Source organism: Sparus aurata, chromosome 5 (assembly GCF_900880675.1).
Source record: "Sparus aurata chromosome 5, fSpaAur1.1, whole genome shotgun sequence".
NCBI lineage: Eukaryota > Metazoa > Chordata > Actinopteri > Spariformes > Sparidae > Sparus > Sparus aurata.
This window is the reverse complement of record NC_044191.1, coordinates 1,969,495-1,992,421: the sequence shown is the minus strand read 5'-3', so window position 1 is coordinate 1,992,421 and position 22,927 is coordinate 1,969,495. Positions and strand designations below refer to the sequence as shown.

The 22,927-nt window shown below is 41.9% G+C and overlaps 1 protein-coding gene across 1 annotated transcript; it reads right to left on the bottom strand.

Moving 5' to 3' along the window:
• Positions 1 to 302: 302 nt before the first annotated feature.
• On the bottom strand, positions 303 to 16,818 carry LOC115581221 (uncharacterized). Its single transcript, XM_030416128.1, has 5 exons — positions 16,660 to 16,818; positions 7,412 to 7,624; positions 6,953 to 7,195; positions 5,320 to 5,452; positions 303 to 4,046 (listed from the first exon to the last, which is right to left on the bottom strand). Exons 1-5 carry the CDS (start codon positions 16,709 to 16,711, stop codon positions 3,917 to 3,919), a joined length of 771 nt encoding a protein of 256 aa, XP_030271988.1. The 5' UTR covers positions 16,712 to 16,818; the 3' UTR covers positions 303 to 3,916.
• Positions 16,819 to 22,927: the final 6,109 nt, after the last annotated feature.

Below are 22,927 nucleotides of genomic sequence, written 5' to 3'. Positions count from 1 at the left end.
CACCCGTCTGAAGAGAGCAGTTCACCATATATAACAGCTGATCCTCAAAGAATCCACAAAGTGTTTTAAAAAACGGTGTGGGAATTGGGTCTGATAGGCAGGTTGTTGGGTTTACTTGGGAGAATACTCGACCAAGTGTCCTCGCATCAACAAGGGCAAAACTCTCCAGTGTTTCCTCGGGTAAAATCAATGATCCAGGTGTGTCGACATTTAAAATCTGTTGAGGTAAAAGACTCGATCTGATGTCATTGATTTTACTTCTGAAGTGGTCTGCAAAGTCCTCGCAGAGGGCGTCAGTTGGTGTTTTGGAGGATCTATTAAAATTTTTGTTTGTTAAAAGGTCAATTGTGGAGAAGAGGAATTTTTGGCTGTTTCTATGTTTGTTGATGATTTTTTGGAAGTGGGAGATTCTTGCCTGTTTGACTGCATTATTATATGTTTTGAGATGTCCACGTAAAATTTCATAGTGAACTGTTAATTTTGTTTTTCTCCATCTCCTCTCAGCACTCCTGCAGTTTCTCTTGTGTTTTTAATTTCTGTATTCCTCCACGGGGGTGTAGGTCGTGTATTAATTGTTTTTATTAAAAGTGGAGCCACAGAGTCCAGCACTGATTTTATTTTATGGTTAAAGCTGTCAACAATAAAATCACATGGTGCTGGTAAAATTTCTGCAGGAGTGCTCTGTAAAATCTGGATAAAATTTGCAGCCACTTCAGAAGTTAGGTAGCGTTTCCTCACTGTTCTCGCTGATGTAGAAAAAGACGAGACTACCAAAAAAAAAGCAAAAAGAGCAAATTAAAACAGAACTGGAGGCTGTCTCGTGACGGGATCTGTCAACATGCTGTCGCTCCAACCCACGAGTACAGAGTAGCAGAGTAGCAGAACTCTCTTCTGATACAGAAGAGACAAACAATGACTGTCCAGCTTATGATGAAAGTTCAGTGTTTTCTTTAATAGTCTGAAAGGATTCAGGGCATCAGGGCATTAACTAATTTACCAAGTGTTGTTAAGAATAACAAAGGCTAAAATGTAATGTGGAAACACATTTAATCCAAAAAGTACAAACTCAGGAGGTAGCACTGGAATATTGCATGATTGCTGAGACCCTGCTGTATCAACACATACCTTGAGATTTCTTACTACTTACATTTTTTTCTTTTTAAATTTGGAACCGATTTTATCCAAATTCAGTGAAATCAGTGAATCAGTGAAAGACATTCACATCCCAACTATGTGAAAGCTCCAGTGAAATCTGTCATTTACTCTACTCATCTCCAATATCAAGAAGGACCATCCACACCAGGACAGGAGCACAATTTAAAATGACTGAGGTCATGACAGACTTTATAATAAGACTTACTGTATGTGATCCCACACAAATTTCATAAACATGACTTAATTTTCTCAAATTTAAAAACAAATGTGTGCATGAAAAAAAAGACAGCTGTGTACAACCATCAAAATTGAATATTACACATTGTAACGGGCTGATAATCCAACACATTGATCTAAATTAGGAGGGAATGACATCACTGTCTTCTAACATAACTGCAGCCCTCATATGCTTGAATACTTGACATTCTACATTTTGTTTAAAACAGAAAACACCTCAGTGGTCAATTGAATTAGAAATGTTTTAATTGATGCATGTTATTTGTTTTCTATTCACATGGTCTTGTTTTTATATATACAGCTCATTTGTGCTTAAACATTTTTGCAATTTTTTCTTTTTTGTTTGCAGTCCTGTATGGCCCTACCTTGTCCCTGCCCCTTCAATTTTAAATTAAAAAAATCTTTTCTGTGCTACTGGTACATCAGTACATCTTAATACTCCTCTTTTTCTCAAGCAGTATCATTAATACATACTCTTATTTCCTGTGCTTCCACACTCTGGTTTGCTGGACCAGTCCTATAAACCTGAATGTCCCTGACTGCTTAATTACACCACTGGCATTACACCAATGGTTGGTTGAGTGTTGGAGTTTCCCCATTGAATGTAGCTCTTTCAAAATGAGTAGGTGCTAAAAGTCCTCAATCATGTCCTCAAGAGGCTTTTATAGCTTTGTGTTACTTGGTGCTGGCCTGATGGCATTAGAGTTACAAAGTGCACAGATGCATTTATGCCCAGTGCATTATCCATTGCAGGATTCTTTAGAATGCCTCGGGTCATACAAACAAATATTCTGTGAAGAAGCAAGAAGTCAATCAATGAAACCAGAGGAAGCCATAGACCAAACACTCTGCTATACTGCTCCTTTATGCTGAAGGCAAATTCTTATTGCAAATAACTGCAGCTATATAGCTATCATGAATATACTGTACTTTATCACAGGTATAAATGTATTCTGATGAAACAACTGTTTGCTCAAATGTGGAATTTTAAGCTCTCCTGTTACAAGTGCATTTAAAAAGCACAATTTCGTTAATTACTTTAATTACATTTCTTACATGTCAGTTTTTACTTTAATCAGTAGTTGTGGCATTCATTTTCTTAGGTCCAAAATTAACAATGTCATGTTCTGCAGATGCCTATTTGACCTTTTCTTTGCAACAAACTGAGAAAAAAGCATATGTCCTAAAAAAGGGTTAGGGTTCTCAAAAACTGGGAGGTGCATGACCGCCCACTGTGATGTCAAGCAGAGCCTGTGTGCTCGATGCAAAAGGCACGACCCTGCACACAGGTGAACATCCTAGGGATGGACATTGAGATGGTGACATCTTACAAGTACCTGGGAGTTTACCTGAACAATAATCTGGAGATTACTGAACCAATAGCGCAACTGTATTATCGAGCTCTTAAGATCCACAGTGACCTCCCAGCGTGGTCTCACCATTGAACTGCACTCCAATGCCTTGATTTTTCAGAATCACATACACAGCCATGCTATTACATATTATTTTCAGATTCAAAACAGCACTTCACCAACACTTGCTGCACTTCTCCCGACACATAATATGTGACAAGTGCGCCTCACTAGGTCAGTCTCACAGGCACTCATTCCAATCCCTGCATACAAAAACAACCATGGTTGGAAATCCTTATATACATATACCAGCATTTGGAATGACATTCCCCATCACATCATAACTTTACCATCTACCACATATTTCAAAAACACATACAAACTACACCTTCTCAACACTTATACTCGTACTCCTTGATTGTTGTTTAGATATCTGTATTGATTGTTTTTATTTGTCTAGCCCATGCTAATGTCCTGTAAATGTGTTTATGTCTTGATGTGATTGGCTGTGGTTTATGTTTAAACTGAGTCAGTAACTTAATGTTACTTTTAAACTGTCCTGTATAATAAATGGAAAAAAAAGATTTTTTTTTTAAATTATTTATTCAACAACCTACTGCCACACTGCTTACAATTACACTGTGTAAAAACATTTTGTATATACAATGTATATGAGTCTATTTCTTACCTTTTTATTACATTGTTTATTTTTTCACTATTGTTATTGTTTATTACAATATTATTGTCCTTTGTTTGCTGTGATGAAGAAATTTCCCCGTTTTCAGGACAAATAAAGGAAATTCTGATCTGATCTGATGATGATGTCACTTGGTGCACACACCTTTGTGCCAGGGACGCTGCATTGGACATAAACAAAGCTTTACAGTGAGATTGACAGTTCTCAATTCTGTCCTCAGGAGCACAGTCTCCATACATTGTCCAGCTATACACTAAGTTTAAATTTGAACTAGATACATATTATGCAGTGTCTGCGTCTGTGGACAGCTGCACATTTTATCAGAAGGGGTCTGTTTTCATATCGCTCTTTTCTGTCCTGCCCATGTGGAGGTTCTTAAGAGTTATATTTTCTCAATCTGTTATCTTCACTGAGCTCTGCTGTCCTCTGTACTTATACACCACAGCTGTGCACAGAGTGCTCAGATGTGAGGACATCAGAAGGTGTGCTGTGTATTGTCAGGTCCACTGTTAGGTTGGTCTTGACTGGTGTGTGAAGGGTTGGGATGTTTTGTGCTCTTTGGTTTGACCAGAGATCCCTGAGTGCTAGTCTCCTCTGCTGTAGTCCTGAAAGGAACACAGAAACGTCACATGCACTGATGTAGTAATCAGTCCCATAAACACATTACAACTTAAGACAGCTATAATTGTTTCCCGCAGCTTCCAGTTTTGGCTAAATATGTCATCGATCTATGGACAGGATATACAGATATGAAACTAAGAATGGTTGTAACATCTGTATTTTGATAGTTTAAATTAGAGCATATGCTTTAAACTGCTCTTTACATACTCAAACCCACACATTTAGAGGATTGTTTTAGGCCTTACTAAACTGAATTAACAAACTCTCTTTTTCCATGACTGAATTACCTCAATACACAAACAGTTCAACAAAACAATTTATACTGTTTTACTATGTTTATATGTGGCGGACCCTGCCACCTTTCTGGTTTCAAACAGTGTTCTGGGACCTTATTTTCCTCTGAGTACAGCTAGTTTATTAATTTACAGAATAAGAAATACAGATTTCTAAAGCTGTATTATGACATCATAAATATAGTAGATATTAAAATTCTGAGTTTTAATTTATTCTCTAAAACTACATAGTGCCCCCTTGAAGTCAACTTAAAATGTCAGTTTTTTGCAACATGGGGCAGCACAACAAGCTGTCACACAACATGGTTTTATTAACCCCTATAGTGTCCAGCTAACAAATGTCCAAAATTCACTCTCACTTTTAGCTTTGCTTTGGTCTTCACTACTCATGGGAAATATCTGGCTCATGGTGAGACTGAACAGAAATAGTAAGAATGTGATCCTCAAAACCCAAACATGTAGTGTCAAAGGGAACTGCAGATGTTGGTTAATAGACTTGTGAGGTTTATCAGTAAAAGTGTTGATCAGTGCAGCTTTATCAAAATGCTAATCCCTTTCAGGTTTATTTATCTCATTTGTCTCATCTATTTTTTTGTATCTATATTAATGTTTATTGGACTCTTTCACAGAACATCCTGTAGCTTCATCCTCTTTGACTTTTTTGTTACACAGAATGATTCTATGGACATAACAGATTCCACTTGCCCCAGTGGGCATGCCTTTACATGTACTGCAGTTGTTCCCAATTACTTGGGAAAATATTTTTGGTCTCCCCACCCTCTATCTGACATCACTCCCGAGACTTATTCCGGCGCTCTGTTCCAGTTTTTGGAAAGGAAAGTGGAAACCACAGATGTGACGTGAAAGATATTATCTGAGGAACGGTTCATGAAAGTGATGCAGATGGTTGCTCTCCTATGACTTGCAACGGCCTCCACACGCCAAACACCACCAGAACTCATACCTCTTCTCCTCGGTCCCAGTGTCCTGCTCCTCATCATCGCAGAGTGATGAAGGCAGATACAGATGGAGTTCTGAAACCTTTGTGGTGCCGGGCTGTCCTTGGTGAGCCTGCCTCTCTTTGTTGCAGGGGGTTTCTGTGAGCAGAGTGTGTTTCAAAGACTCAGTCACGGTTAGAGATGCAGCTTTGAATTCAGTCACATTCATGCTGCAGATGTCATTCACAGCTTGCCAACAATCCAAACACTACAATCTGGGACTGGGTGATATATGGAGCATAACTACATCTGAACAACTGTGGCTGCTTATCACTAGAGGATATCCAAAAGGCAATTACCCAAACTGCAGCAAAAACATACACTGCCCGCAGTCCAAATAATACACAGAGAATGGAAAACAAAGAAACTTTTATGTCAGCTGGCAATGAAATTGGATTATTTGTTTGAGTCATCACAAATAAGCACAGCTGTTCCTGCCCAAGGCCAGAAGAAGGATTCATACATGCATGTTGTCTGGATCTGATTATGGAGGATTGTAGGCAGATAAGCTATTGTGTTTGTTGATCAAAAAGGCCTTTCAAGTGGTTAGTAGTGTGAGTAAATAGCAGCGTTTTGTCCTCATTATGAAAAGGCAGAGTCAATATTAAAACTATATTGAGTTAGACAATAGAGATGATATTGACTGATTATATCAGATGATCTGATTAGATTCCTGAAATAAACTTTAATTCTGTTGTCTGTGATTTCACTTGGGAGTTTTAACTTTAGCTAATGTCTAAATGAAGTGGATTCCAGTGGACACACTGTACACAATCAGCGCAAAACATCAACAATGATTACTTCAGTGACAGAATATTCTGACTGATATCAAGTAATCCTTATAACACTTCATCATGTCCTCATAGCACATTACAGGTTTGTTTTAATGAACAGTGTTGGATTGTCAGTTTTTAGAAAAGTTGAAATGCATCCCGCCCTGACCCTGCCTGCTCTGAGGTGAGAAAGGTAGTGCAATGCAGCAGGAAGAGGTTATGATGGCTTTTCACTCACAGTTTCAACATGGTTTCCTGACACGTTGTACAACCTACAATAAGTTGTTTTAAGTACACTGAACTTAATCTGACCAAATCACTTGAGTGTCTACACTTGCATTTTATCTACAAGAGACATTTGTCTAATATTACATGATTTAGTTCAGTTAGACAACTCATGTTTGAAATGTTTATCATAGCAGCAAAACATGGTTAAAGACTGTCTGCTCTCTGAGCAAAACATCTTGACCAGAGAATGACATGCAGGCTCTGCATGCACCGCAAACCAGAATCATTACTGATCAATCAGAAGGGCCTGATTTGGTTGTTTGATAAAATGCCATATCCTACAAAATCTCCCCATCATCCTGAAATAATTAGTTATTTTCAAATAGAGCTATTCAAGTTATCTGGAGAATTCCTGTATTTTTTCATATTGCAATATATAGCAGAACACCAACACATTGTCAGTTTTTTTCTAATATTACGCAGCCATAGTTTGACACATATCATAAAGTAGAGGTGCCCATGCTGTACAGTGAAAATTATTCATCAGTAAGCACAGGATGCATGGATATGAACACATGAACAAGTGTGATTTGTTCACCTGCTGTTTCCCTGACTGGATCTCTGTGATGGCTCACAGTGGAAGCTCCATCTTCCAGGGTCTTCTCAGGTCTGTTCCCATTCCTGGACCTTGATGCTGGTTTCACTCTGCTCTCGAGCCTTTCCTTGAGACTGCTTAGCAATGTCAGACTCCCATCGCCTCCCCCTCTGCTCAGTGGTGTCATCCCGTGTGTTATCCTCCCAGTGCTGGGCCTCTGCTGGAGGGGACAGCAGAATCCCTGCACTGTGACAGAACCAATGCTGAGACGATTACATTATATCACATTGGCTGTTTTATCATGATCAAAAACTTGACACGTCCTAAAAGGCCAGCATGACGGGACAATTATGCCATGTAATAATTGTATGTAATGTATGTAATGCAATGATGACATGGAATAACATCATATTATGTCATATCATTCAATTTGAGGGTACGGTGACAGACGCATGTAGTCACCTTGCAGGCCCAGAAGCTCGGAGCCTCCAAAGTAAAGCCCTTTATCTCCATAGGGCTGAGGTCTGAGTGGAGGCAAAGAGAACACTGTGTTCTCATGAAAGCGTCTGGACTGAAAGTTTCTCCACTGCTTGCTGTGAACATACACACTTTTATCTGCACCACACTCTGCCTGATCCTTCCTCCTCTCATTCATCTCATGTCCAACATGTTTTCCTGCAAAGACACATGGTGCACAGTCAGTGAGTAGTAAGAAAGCAATACTGTGTGACTCACAATACATACAAGTTTGCATTGTTGAGCTGAAAGGCAATACGTCACCAACTTCATGGGCTTTGGTATGGATTTCTAAGTTTTAGATAGTGACATCTTATAATAGGGTGTTCCCTGCATATTTGGATCTTGAAATATGGGAGGAATATATTTCATAAGGAAAGTAATTCAAACTATCTGTTTAGAATCTGCATTGAATTTGTTTTTATGGAGCTGAAACATTCTTAAAAAAAAAAAGATTGGTCCATTGTTTGCATTCACTAAGTGAAACCAGGGTTTACATTGGATTCAATATGTTCAAGTAATGTGTCAACCACATGGCCTGGCCTGAAGATTACTTACTCGGCATACAGGAAGCTATTCCTGCTTTTCAAGCTGTTATATACAGATGGGTCAAAGGAAGGACAGCAGATCAAAGGAAAAAACAAAATAATTTCTTGGTAAGGTGTAAAGTGTAACGTCTGCAAGTCTCTAACTACAGGAGGGATGAACAGCATTTTTCCCCAAAAACATTCACAATTTGTTCATTTGATGACAATGGTGTAGAGGACAATGTAAAGCAAATTAATTTTTCAATTTTCTTTACAGAGAAGACAAAGAGACTCCTGAGGAAACATCCCAAACTGGCATTGTTCATCATGGCCCAGGACAGGAAGGACACAGAAACCAAAAGGATACTAAAAGACTACACCCACCCTGCCACAGTCTGTTCACTCTGCTGCCTCTGACAAAACTTACAGAAGTATCTGCTGCCATTCCACCAGACTACAGAGCAGTTTTTCTCCTCAGACTGTACGACTCCTCAACACTCCACTCTATAAAATCTTAGCATAAAGTGACTTGTTTTACAACCCTGCTGTCATTATGACAACTACATGAACCTTTAACCTTCATTCTCACCAAGCCACTCAGTGAGCTGGGCAATAGTGTAAAGGACTGCATTCATACAGCACAGCTCTAGATTTATTGACTACTCACTTTACAACATAGGTCAGCATTTGCACATATTCATGCACTGGTGACAGAGGCTACCATGCAAGTTGCCAACTGCTCAGCAGCGACAATAACCATTCTTACGTAGACTCACACACTGATGGAACAGTGACTGGGAGTATTTCGTGGCTCAATATTGGGCCCAAGGACCCTCCAACACATAGACTGCAGGGGCTGGAAGAACCATCGACCCTCTGATCTTCTTGCATATCATACCCAATCTCTCTTTCTGTCATCTCTATCAGGATCTAATAAAAGCACAAAAGAGCCCCAAAAGTATTGTAAAAAAATACAAATTTAAGCAAAGTTGTCAAGAAAATCAACAGGTTTTTATATTTTATATTGTTTTAAATTTCATGATAAAAAACACAAAGACTTCATTTGAAAATGTAAAGGTAACTCGAGTGTCATTTTACACTCAAAACAAAGTGGTTGAATTTTTGCGATTCTGGGCAGCCCTCAGGACAACCACAGCTTTATGGTAAAGGCAGTTTACAATATACTGTACGTGGCTGAGTGACGGTCAAGCTTATGGTGTTTACTCACCATAAGTTTCCCCATAAAAAGTGGATGGTTGTTTTAATAAAGAAAGGAAAAACGAATGGTATCTAAGAAAATGAATGCCACACCACATACTTATGAAGGTATTGAAAACTGTTTTTTGATTACAGCGGTTACTTGGGGTAAATGAGGTGGAGAGGTTGTACAGACCTTCGCAATATGTAACCTACTATCTGTTGTCTTGTGTGTATACCATGAGAATATCAAATCTATTGTCTGGTGTTGGTTGTGAATATAAGCTTGAAGTGTTAATCTGAAACAAAAAGCATTCAGTGTGTGTTGTGAAAATAACTTTTTACCCCAAACTGGACAATTTTCATTGCATAGGAATTCACACAACATAACCAATGGTAACGAGTAAACGTGTTAAAATATGAAATGGGGCAGTGTAGTTTGCTGAATGCTCAGCTTCTGAAAGCCAATGCAGAGACTACCCCAGTGAATATGATTAGTTATCTTCTTTTTTGCATATTGACTAAATTATATAGTCTGATAGAAATAGTATCATGACATTAAGAGGATGCTTTTAGACATGCTGAAATCAAGGTAAAAGAGGCTGGATACAAACTAATAAGATAAGATAAGATCCTGCAGTCACAAATTGTTGTCTATGAGACAGGTAGTACTTGAACCAATTACAGGGATTACAAGCAAAACCAACATCACCTAACCTCAGTGTGAGCAAAGCATGGTCAACAGTGTCAAAAGCTTTTGTGAGATCCTCAAAGAGGGCAGCACAGTATTTCCCTTTATCAGCAGACATAATATCATTAGTAACTGAGGTGACAGAAGTAACAGCACTATGCTTAGCTCTGAAACCAGACTGCTGAGGACTCAACACAGGATATACTGAGAGAAAAGATATGAGCTGATTATTGACTTATGATTCCAGGACTTTAGCAAGACAAGGCAGTTTAGTTTTACTGATCAATCATTGTTAATATCAGTTTATTATAATATTATTGTTAGGACTGGATTACCAGTCAGCAAAGCCACAGCTCACTTTTATATCTTATTATTTGCTACATTAAATACTTTCTGAAAAAAGTCTTATTTGTATTAATGTTAATCATTCATTTTAAATGTATTGTTTATTTAGCAGGGACAATGACCGAAAGAATAAGATCCCGGATACAAGCGGCCGAAATGAGTTTCCTCCGCAGGGTGGCAGGGCGCTCCCTTAGAGATAGGGTGAAGAGCTCTGTCACCCGGGAGGAGCTCAGAGTAGAGCCGCTGCTCCTCCACATCGAGAGGAGCCAGCTGAGGTGGCTTGGGCATCTGTTTCGGATGCCCCCGGGACGCCTCCCTCGGGAGGTGTTCCTGGCATGTCCCTCCGGGAGGAGACCCCGAGGAAGACCCAGGACACGCTGGTGTGACTATGTCGCCCAGCTGGCCTGGGAACGCCTTGGGGTCCTCCCGGAAGAGCTGGAGGCAGTGTCCGGGGAGAGGGAAGTCTGGGTGTCCCTGCTCAGGCAGCTGCCCCCGCGACCCGGCCCCGGATAAGCGGATGAAAATGGATGGATGGATGGACAATGCAAAATACATGTATCAGAATCAGAAATCAGAATCAGAAACAGATTTATTACCAAGACGGATTTTACACCAACGAGGAATTTGTCTTGATGAAGAAGGTGCATACATTGAAGACTGAATAAACAGTGACTATAATATTTACAATATAAAAAGAGAAGAGACACAGAGTGCGTGATGACTGATAAATAAAGACGGAAGAGCTCTACAGGAATGTGCAAAAAAGATTAAAAATAAAGGACTGTTAAAAGTTAAATTTTTTTTAATGCAAGTATGGTATGGTATGCAAGTAACCCAGCGGTGGTGGGTTTGAGTGCAAGAGTCAGTAGCCCCATTCACACTGCTGTTTGGATGCGGGGATCCTGCACCAATTCTCTGTGTAAATCTCTCAGAGGCAGCGAGGGGTGAAACTTCGCTCCGGCACTGATCCGCCTCTGGAGGTAGTGTCAGAGGCGCAGCATTGGTGAACCGAATCAGTGTGAATGGATAAGCCGGCTGTGCGTGTCGAGGGTGTGTCAATCTGACAGTCTGATAACTACACAGGTCCTTCACTCAACTAAATAAAGAGAAATGTCCCACAAAGCAACGTTACAGGACCAAACAACAGTAACGTAGAAACTGTAACTGACTTTTGCAACTTATATGAGGAAAAAAAACCTTTTAGTGTATGTGCTGTTGTAGTTACTGTTGTCACAGTGACGGTCAGCCCTCCGGACCGAGACTTCAGTGAACTTTCCCCCAGAAAACAGCCTCCGTCCCCGTGAGTGACAGAGTCAGACAGCGTCCAGTTTACTGATGGTGATTATGTAATTATGTAATTAGAGTGAAAAATTTAACTTTGTCACTTTCCAGGATGTTTGGTGGGTCAGGATCTCAATCACTACGCATTAAAACAGCATCCATATGATTATAAGCTATCCGTGGGTTTAGATTGACAGGAGGACACCATGGAAACACCTTAAAAACACACAGACGTCATCATCATGACATGTAATGTCTCTTTAGGAGCCACAACGCTGGCTTTCTCTGTGAATTACACAGTGGTTTGTCTTTAAGGCAGAGATGCTTCACTCTGTGTGAATGACCAGCGGCGGAGAATTGGCAAACCGTGGCTCTGGCGTTAATGCAGCGACTCTGTGTGAATGGGGCTAGTGTCGGTGTCAGTGTCAGTGTGGGTGGGGGTCCCAGGACTTGTTAAGGATCCCAACTGCAGAAGGGAAGAAATTGTTCATGTGGCAGGAGGTTTTGGTCCTGATGGACCTCAGCCTCCTGCCAGAGGGGAGAGTGTCAAAAAGTCTGTGACTGGGATGGGAGGGGTCAGCCACAATCCTACCTGCACACCTCAGAGCCCTGGAGCTGTGCAGGTCCTGAAGGGATGGAAGGTTGCAGCCAATCACCTTCTCAGCAGAGCCTATGATACGCTGCAGTCTGCTCTTGTCCTTAGCAGTGGCAGCAGCGTACCAGTACCGGTGATGGAGGAGTTGAGGATGGACTCGATAATGGCAGTGTAGCAGTGCACCATCATCGTCTTTGGCAGGTTGAACTTCTACAGCTGCCGCAGGTAGAACATCCTCTGTTGAACTTTCTTGGTGAGGAATCTGATATTCAGCTCCCATTTTAGGCCCTGGGTGATGATGGTGTCTAGGAAGCGGCAGGACTCCACAGAGTTGATTGGGGAGCCACACAGGATGATGGGGGTGGTTGGGGCTGGGTTCTTCCTGAAGTCCACAACTATCTTCACTGTCTTTAGAGTGCTTCAGGTTGTTCTGGCTGCACCAGGTCACCAGATGGTCAATCTCCCAACTGTAGGCAGACCCATCCCCGCCAGAGATTAGCCCAATGAGCGTGGTGTCAACTGCGAACTTCAGGAGCTTGACAGACTGGTGACTGGGGGTGCAACCGTTGGTGTACAGGAAGAAGAGCAGGGGAGAAAGAACGCAGCCTTCGGTGCTGATGGTCTGGGATTCAGAGACATGTCTCCTAAAATTCACGAGCTGCTTCCTGTTAGACAGGAAGTCTGTGATCCACCTACAGGTGGAGTCAGGTACGCGGAGCTGGGAGAACTTGTCCTGTAGCAGAGCCGGGAGGATAGTGTTGAAAGCGGAGCTGAAGTCCACAAACAGGATCCTGGCATATGTTCCTGGGGAGTCCAGATGCTGGAGGGTGTAGTGCAGGGCCATGTTTACTGCATCGTCTACAGACCTGTTGGCTCATTAGGCGAACTGCAGGGGGTCCAGGAGTGGGTTGGTTAAGGATTTGAGGTGGGACAGCACAAGGCGCTCAAACGACTTCATGACCACAAAGGGCAGGGCGGGGGCCTGTAGTCATTCAATCCTGTGGTCCTTGGCTTTTTGGGGACGGCGATGATGGTGGAGACTTTGAAGCAGGCTGGCACATGACATGTCTCCAGTGAGGTGTTGAAGATGACCATGAACACTGGAGACAGCTGGTCAGCGCAGTGCTTCAGGGTGGATGGAGAGACAGAGTCTGATCCGGCTGCTTTGCAGCTGCTCTGTCTCTTGAAAAGCTTGTGGACGTCCCTCTCCTGCAGGCAGAGAGTCATCACTATGGTGGTGGGCAGGACCCAGAGGTGTGAAGTGGAGAGGCCCAGGGTCCTGCTGAGCTTGGGGTGGGGGGGTTGTGGCATACGCAAAGGGCTTTCTCCTTCTACTGTCTGTTTCTATACAGCGCGCAAGCTTTATGTGCATGATCCGTCTCTTCTTCTCCGTTTTTGGTAAATTTCAAGCGCGACCTATAGTCCTGGAATATGAACTAAAGCGCGTTGAGTAGTTTACAGTGGATCCATTTGGACGCAAATATTCTTGAAACGATGCCAAGGAAGACGGGGGAAAAAAGATTGTTTTGGTACATGTGGACATGGCCTAAAAGAGACAGTAGAACTCATTCAGTACATTTGCAAGTCACAGGTCGTTGACGGAGTGGGGGGATTTGGGTTTGTAGTTTGTAATCTGTCTGAGCCCCTTCCAGACAGAACCAGAGTTGTTAGCTGAGAACTGGTGTTGGAGTTACACAGAGTACTGTTGCTTAGCTTCTCTCACCGCCTTGCAAAAGCTGTACTTCAACTTCTTGAACCTATCCCTGTCCCCACTCCTGAACGCATCCTCCTTTTGCAACCTTAGGTGTCTCAGTTTGGCAGTGAACCAGGGTTTGTCATTGTTATAACTCACCCTGGTGCATGATGGAATGCAGGAGTCTTCACAGAAGCTGATGTATGACGTCACAGCCTCTGTATACTCATCCAGACTGTTGGTGGCAGTCCTGAAAGCACGACAGTCTGTACAGTCCAAACACGCTTCACTAGTCCACTGCTTTGATGTCCTCACAACAGGTTTTCAGAGCTTTAGTTTCTGCCTGTATGAGGGAATCAGGTGAACCATGATGTGGTCGGAGAGGCCCAGTGCAGCGCTGGGGACATTGTGATATGCACCGCTGACTGTGGTGTAGCAGTAATCCAGAATATTGTTCTCTCTGGTCGGGCAATTAATGAACTGTTTGAATTTGGGTAGTTCATGGCTGAGGTTACCTGAAGTCACCAAGCACAATCACCAAAGAGTCTGAGTTAGTCCGCTTCACACTCAGTATCTGGTCGGCTAGCATGCACTGCGCCTCTTACACGTTAGCATGCGGTGGAATATAAACACCAACCAGAGTGAATGAAACAAACTCACAGGGGGAGTAGAAGGGTTTGCAGTTTATGATGAATGTCTCCAGATGATGTAAACAGTGCTATAGGATCACTGTCTCTTCATTACACTAGCCACTGTAAAAACAGATACATCCACCTTTCGAAACTCGAAGCTCGAAGTTGAAAGCCTGCAAGCTGCAGCGCAGAGTCCGGTATCGATCCACAGAGCCATGTCTCCGTAAAACACAGGACAGAAGATGAAGAAAAGTCTCTGTTTTTGCCCACCAGCAGCTGAAGCTCATCTAGTTTGTTGCACAGTGAGCAAACGTTGGAGAGAAATATTCCTGGTAGCGGTGTGTGATGTCCACGCTGACGGAGAGGCACGAGCACACCACGAGCACTCCCTCTCCTCCGGTGTTTCACCGCGTGAGCAAAGGTAAGCGCCTCTTTGACCAATATGTCCAATAATTCAATGGATGGGAGGAGAAGAGTGGGGAATAAGTCCACTGAAGTGGTAGCCCTTATGGACACAAGTTCTTCTCTATTGAAAGAGCATTGGGGATTAAGGCAAAAAGTTACGTTTACAAATAAAACAAGACAAAACAGTGTGCACCAACACACCTTGGCTGCCATCCGTGGCGCCATCTTGGATAATCAGATGTAGCTACAAGCTAATTTCGACCTAGTCCCTGGAGTCCTGCAGGTAAAGAGAATTTTGCTAATATGGAGTCAACAGAGTTATTGTTATCTTTATTGATTACTGATGAACATCAAAGGCAAACTCCATTTAGAGCGATTCAGCTGTCAGTAGCTACACTGGGTAGCTTGTATCCAAGGAGGTTTGATACCTCTGTGTGGCTATAGTAGGTTGAGAAAAAATATCAGTAGGCCTACATTTTACAATTTCATTCAAAAGTAGTTAAACAGATCACATATTTGAAGACATTAAAAGTGAAACTTGAAATTAAAAGTGAAACTTGAAATTAAAAGTATGTAAATTCATTCAAGAACTAATTAATAATAAATAACATAGGTTCTGAGATAAAAATGCTAGATAGTTTGACTGCAAAGTACTAAGATAAAAACTCTTTTCCAACTGAAATGTCCACAGAATGAACATTAAATACATTTAATTAATGAGTAATAATTTTGCAGTAAAGGTTACATTGCATTTAGTTTTCATGCATTGAAACTTTATCTTTTAAATCAAATATGTTGAATTGGTGGGTAGCAGTTTTATATTAATTCTTAAAATGCATTTCATTACATTTAGTATGGGTTGTGCATGTGTTTTTCTTGTGTTTTGTTTTAAACAAACAGCCAGTGGTGCAGCTGCTGTAGCGTCTCTGTGCTGGTAGAGCTTACTGGCAGGGTGGTGGAGCAATGGCAGGGACGCCTGGTGGCAGTCCGCCTGTCTGATGAGAGTGACCCTGAGAGGAACAGTAGAAGACTGGAAAAGAGGCCAAAGGGATCGATATGTTTGCCCACAAAACTTAAGCTTATAAACCACCAGAACCCAAGCTACTGAGAGAGTTAGCAGTTTGAGCCAAGCTGGAGAATGCAACCAACCGATCAGAGGCGGTATAGGACAGGTCTTCCAAAAAGATCAGTGGGATCCATTATTACCCGTCAGTCTGCGCGCCAATCTGCCTCAGTGCAAAGCAGGAGTGAAAACATAGTTTAACCTCATAATTATCACGTTATTACAATAAAATTATAGAGTTAATTTTTCCCTTTGAGGCAGCAATACGCTTCTGTACAATCCTAAACAAACTGCAACCCTTTGACAAACTTTAATATGTGATTATTATTGTGACCATGACAGTGAAGGTCACAAGACAGACGTCACTTGACTTGGTCCTTTCCTGCATGCCTAAAACTCTTAAATGCAGAAGCTATAAAATGGAATGCCCAAAATCTTAAGGTATCTGACTTGACACATGAAATGTTCTTAAATGTGGTGTGCTATCTATACGCAATTCTATGAGATCACATACTCCTGGGACAGGACTGCACAACAGTTCCCACAGCCAGCACTTTTTAATAGCCTGACATATTTTAAAGAAAAGCTGAGGTCACACAGCACTGGAACTGATTCGACCATTTAGTTTCAGTCAGTTGGACAGCAGGGTTATCAACAGTGTTTTAACAGAAAGCATGTGTGTGTGGTTAGAGTAAGGGTTACACTTCATTACACTGCCTTTCAACAACTCTCCCACAATGATTCAAGTTCTGTGGCTGCTCTTACCTGCTTTCATGTAGACGTACAAGTCTTTCAGCAGGGCTCCCTGAGGATTCATATATGCAGAGTTGAATGAAATCCCATTTTGTAATGTTCCTCTGAATATGGATCCACACCCAAACACTGATTCTACTAGCAGCACTGTTAGATCCACTCTGCCGTTGCTATGGGACTGTGAGCTCACTCTCTGGGTTTGTTTGTGGTTAGTAGAGGCGTTGGGGGGTGGGGGGTGTTGGGTGGGGGGGGGGATAGTTGTCTACTGTCATAGTTACACGCCTTGATTTGTGTGACACAATGGCACTATGGCTGATATTTTAAGTCTTTAAGGGGATGTAACCTGCTCTCTGGTTACCATGTTGAGGATCCACACTTCCAGGGTCAACAGTGGTCTTAAAAAAAGTTAGTCAGTGTGTTAACACCCAGCTTGAATGGTTTATTTAACTTCTGGCATTTATCCTCCTTTTGCTTGGGTCATTTGGAGAGAACATTGCAGTTGGAACATGGCAGTGGCAAATAAACACATTGCTTGTCAGTCTCCTGCCAAGAGAGCTGTGGTACACATTGTTAAAAAGTGAGAATGATATCCAAACCAAATGCTGTTAACTACCCTCAATGGGCCTCATGATGTGCAATAAGGAGAAGGATGCAGTTCCTCAAGCAAGACAAACATTGCCAAATCTGACTCATTTTCTTTGTCTTTGTATATTCTTATCTGATATGATCATCAAAAGTTATTACAGCTGCTGTAATCAGATGTATCTTGACTAAGATCTCTACAGGTATCATTAACTCCTTGTTTTACTTTTGATAGGAAAAATCAAGCCAAATCCAAATTTGCAACAAAGATAACTATAACACTATAAGTTAGAGTAAAGGAAATTATTTGAAAAATTTTCCCTCCAAACCTGTCTTGTATGTGAATAATTATCCCAGCCCTGTTCCCTGTGCTCCCCCCAGTGTACTCACGGTCCACACCTGTCTTGTGTCTCTATCGTCAGCCCAGCCCTGTTCCTAGTGTTTTTCCACTAACTACTCTCACTTGTGTTTCTCCAGCTCTCACTACCTGCACCTCATCCTCTTGTTATTTGATATGTATTTAAGTCCAATCTGTAGTTCAGTTTTTGACAAGTCAACTATTGAGTGTCCCTGGTCATGCTGTCCTTAATAAAACGTCGTTCAATGACCTTCCTGCCTGACGTCTACTGCATTTGGGTCCACCTTCTCAACTTCATTGTGACAGAATGACTCGACCAGCCATGAACCCAGCAGAGACTTACCTCCCTGTGTTCCAGACTCCCATTCATCCTCAAAGTCCGTGTAAAGCAGAAATCAATTTGTGTTATGAGTTTGTCACACCACAGAAACATGTGTCATTGACCACTGAGCCAAATTTGAAAGATTAAAAGAATTGCCAAGTATATAAAATTAGGTCTGAAAATCATGGAAAAACAAGCACTTCTCTCTGCTGTGAAACGCTGGGGGCGTGTCAGTTAGAGGCGCTGGAGCCACGCCCACGCGCGGGAGGGGCGCCTCCTCCGTGTACTGTACAAGGACGTAACCTACAGTAACAATGGAAGCTAGCAGCATCATCAGACAGACCCAGCCCGACCTGTTCGAGCCATCAGAGCCAGAAACTGACTCTGAGTCAGACACTGATAGTGCTCAGCCTCGTTCCTCACAGTCCATGTTTTACATTACACACAAACATAAAACCCCAGTCTACATATAATTCCTTGTCATAGATATATTGGTGCACATGAAATATTACCTGTAGATTATCATTGTGCTGTCAGATGGACTCCGCTCAGGGAATGAGGCCAAATTATGTCATGATTAAATGCAATAACATTTGCTAACATTACATGGGCATGACAGGATGCACAATGTAAAATCACTTTCAGGATTTGCACCTTCAGCAAAATGCATTTAATTGCCCAAATGTACAATATTTATAACATACATAAGCACACACTTACACTTAGAGCTTAGATCTGGCCCCAAAAAAATTAAGCCCGACCCGACCCGAGCCCGTGCACCTTGTGTCCGAGCCCGGCCCTTTTGTAGCTGGAAATACAGTCATTATTTTGAGTTATTAAATAAACACACACACACACAAATGCTTGATCAAGGGCCGGTCCGACCCGGCCCGAGGATATTGACGGGAAATATCGGCCCGACCCGGCCCGAGGTCAGAGTCGGGCTCGGGCAGAGAATCTAAACTCTACTTACACTCCTTGGCGGGCACGTAATGCCGGATGAGAGACCTGTTGTCGGCGGGACGGTTGCAGGCGGGCACATAATGGCGGCTGAGATGAGAGGATGCAAGCCGGGGACGGAGAGGGTCGGTTCGGCCCCACTGACCAGCGTCAACAGACTCTTCAGATATCCAGACTTTACCTGGTGACAGTTGCTGTAACTATCGGGGGTAAAGTGGACACTGCAGACGGGTGATGGTGGTGACTTCACAGTAACGTTAGCTCCTCTTGACAAAATTGATCCACCGTTTCCTTACTTTGTCCTCCTTAGAAAACTTAAATAAGCTAACAGCGCCGTTACCCTGCACACTGTGGCATCCAGGAAAGATGCATGAGCGATGTGGAGGAGACATGACTGGTTAGCTGACTGGTTGACTGGTTGACTGGTTAGCTATCAAAGACTCGAGAGTGAGCGGAAAAACCACTGAAGTTAATGTGCTAAATGTATTTATACCACTTCCGCAGCAGGGCTGGGTTTATGCAAATCATGGCCGCGATACGTAACGCGGCCATGATTTCTGACCCGCCCATTAAATCCTGAACACAGAAATTTTGAAACAGTTTGTGAGCCTAGCTCCAAAATTAAATTCTAAATGGATGAATGGCTTTTTACATGTTTTAAGGAAATACATTTATGACCTTTTTAATGTGTTTAGAAGAAAATGGCTGAATTTGCTTTACACAGACTTTAAGAATCTGATGGTCTAGACTCCTCCTGGGCTGGCCAAAATCTTGTCTCTTTATGGGTTGGCCAACACACCTCCTGGTGCTGAGCCTCTTCATAGATCAGATGTCATCCCTGTAGCTCCTGGGTCGGCTGACGCCTCGCCAGCCTCCACTTCCTCAGTCAGCTGCGTGGCTAGCACCTGCTAGTCTTCTACCCCTGCTTAACTTTCCACCTTGCCTCATGCACCAATTCCACCCTGTTGCCGGCTCTAGTGCTGCCTCCAGGGTGGCCTCCTGTGGACCTCCACCTTGCACTGTTATATCCCTGTACAGTTATGCTACCTCAATTTGCACATACTTTGGTATAATGACAATAGGTACAGCCTGTTACACCACCTATGCCAAGTTCTGTCTTAAGTTAGAGTGTAAAGTCCACAGTAAACGATAGTTTGTACTAAAATTGTGTTGGTGATTGGTTGCAGACGTAAGGTACAACTTAACTACTTTGGTGTAACTTCCAACTAACCAACATTTTTTCGTAGAAAATAGCAATGTTGAAGTTGTAACAATATCTCAAGCACTAAATGAGGCAACACTCGCAAACTGTTATGAATTAGAAGCTTGCTGTTAATTAGGCTTACACCATACACGATTACACTCAGTGCGTTTACATGACACTCAAGAAAACCGAATTACTGCGTTAGTCTGGCTATGATCGGATCTTTAAGATGCATGTATACACCTTTGTCTGACTAAAATCGGACCGGATCGGATTTCTCATAGTCGAACTACACTACGTAGATTATTCGATTGAAAGTCGCATTACTCCTGCATGTATACGTTTCCAGCGGATTGGATCGGATTTTGCGTTCTGCGTCACCGCAAGAAAGTACGCCAGAGTGCCCCTAGTTTGTGTAATTATCATGTACACCATATACGAAGTGTACAAAGATGTAGCTTCGTCTCGCTCTTCGTACGCCATCTTTCTTGAATGCTGAGGCAGCTGGTGACGTAAAGAGGTCAGCTGGAGATGGCCCCGTTAACACTAGTTGAAATGGGTACAGCGCCACCTAGCGTACCGGGGTATGATATGCCTTCGGCCAGTAATTCGATTTTCTCACTGGCATGTATACTCGGATAATTGCAGTTGTCCGACTGAGCAGCATAGTCGAACTATGGCTTTAATCTGACTAAGCTGTGCATGTAAACGCACTGACTGTGTGTAATGTCATATCATTCAAAATGATGCGCCATGCCACCTACTATTGTAGAGAGGACTTTACACCTACTGAGGGGTGGGTGTAAAATTTAACTTCTGCCAATGTTTGAACTATTTCAGGTTTTACCGCCTGAAATAGTTCAAACATTGGCACCCTTAAAATGTTAGTAGAGCGTAAATCTTGTCCTTAATAAGAAATGACATTCAAACTAGGCTAAGTTTGAATTTACGCATAGCTGGTGCAACCCACTGCTGGTGGCTAGACTATTTCTTAATTGTTGTGAGTGTGTGTTTTTTCTTCCTTTTCTTCAGTTTTTTTACTCCTACATTTTTATTTCCATTTTCATTTTTATATTGTTTTCTATATGTTTGCATGTGTGTTTTGTATGTATCATATAATCTAAATTTCTCTCTGGATCAATAAAGTGTCTGTCTGTCTTTCTTTTTTATGTTGATCATGTGACCTAAACATTACTTGATAATTTTGAAACATACATGTTAGTTATACTTTTGTACTTGATTAACCAATTTTATATGAATATCGAAATATAACTAGATAAGTTTAAATACATACCAAACTAAATGAATGAGCATAATAATAGACACATGCTATTTAAGTTATTTTGTTTGTTAAAGCCCCTGTACGGAGTTTGTAACTGGATATAGAAAAGTCTCTGGTTTCTGCTGATGTGTCTCTGTTACCTACAACAGCAAATGAGCCCATCAGCGTGAAGATACGCTTTTTCTAAGTAGTCTAATTCTATACCTCTGAAAGGCCTTGGTCGGGTCGGACCACTGACGAAACGATTTACGGCAGTCAGACCGGAAGTGACGACATTCAGGATACGGCATAGCTGTTTTGTTGCTACGCTAGCCAGTGCTAACCGAGCTAAAACTTTTGTCATGGCTGATAATGAGACAAAGAAAAGAAAAAGAAATCGAACCGAAGACCAACGAAAGGCCAAGAGGGAATCCGATCGAGCTAGGGCTAAAACACGGATAAACATTGGCGATTCCTTCCAGAGATGGAGAGAGTTGCGGGGCTTGAAGGGAGGGTCGGATCCATAATTCGCCCGATTCCTCCTAGACAGGTTTGTAAATGTTATTTCATTTATGAAATGTAATGCGGGACGTAGTTTACAGCAATACATGAATTTATGTTGTTACAACAAAGCTGGCTAACGTTACCACTAGATTAGCTCTTGACACTACACTCGTGAAAACGACAACAAACGTCTTAGATCACGCATCCATTTCAGCTGTGTGTATCAGCCCAGCCGACCTGCAACGATGCATCGGTAATATCCTCTGTCATTATAAATGATTCAGTTTCTTACTTAGAACAAAACATCCATCACAGTCACTGTGACTTTGCTGTAACGCTAGCTCTGTAGCACCGTGGGTAATATATATAGCTGGGAAATTGCAGCGTAACAGCAGCATTACTTTGTTTCACCGGTGGCATATTATATTAAGTAGAAATACAAATAGACACATTACCTCGTCCATATGCACGCTGCAGATAGCTGCTAAAAAAAAAAAAAAAAAAGTTTTCAAAACAAATCTACACGCGCCGGCCAGACAAACGTCTTCACGACAGTGGGCGCTAGAGCTCATGGGAAATGCAGTCTTCATTCCGGCAAAACACTACCGCTTTCGTCCAGCGGGGCCGCCAAAATCAACACTAAATGAAAAGTCTGTACAGGGGCTTTAACAAGATATCCATATGTGCTGAGAGGGTCCCAGTAAAAAGGCTTTGGCCTTGTGTAATTTATTCATCTGGAAAAGAGTGAAAGAAAGACAAAACACGTCTTTAATACTATTTTTCTATCTGAATCAGCTGTATGCAGGGGATATAGTGGTGACTTAATGTATCTATTTTTGGTCATATGAGATTAAAATCTGTAATATGATGATGGTGAAACAAAGTAAACTTTTTTTTTTTTACAGTTACAGTTCATACACATAAGTTACATGTAATCCTACAGCTAACTGAATCAGTTGCTTGGCAATAGTAATTTTCTTAAGAGGGCTAAAGTTATCAACATTCCCTAATGTTATGTCCCCACAATAATAAGCCAACAATAAGATATGCCTCAGCAAGGCCAACATCAAATGTTATTATATAAGCCAG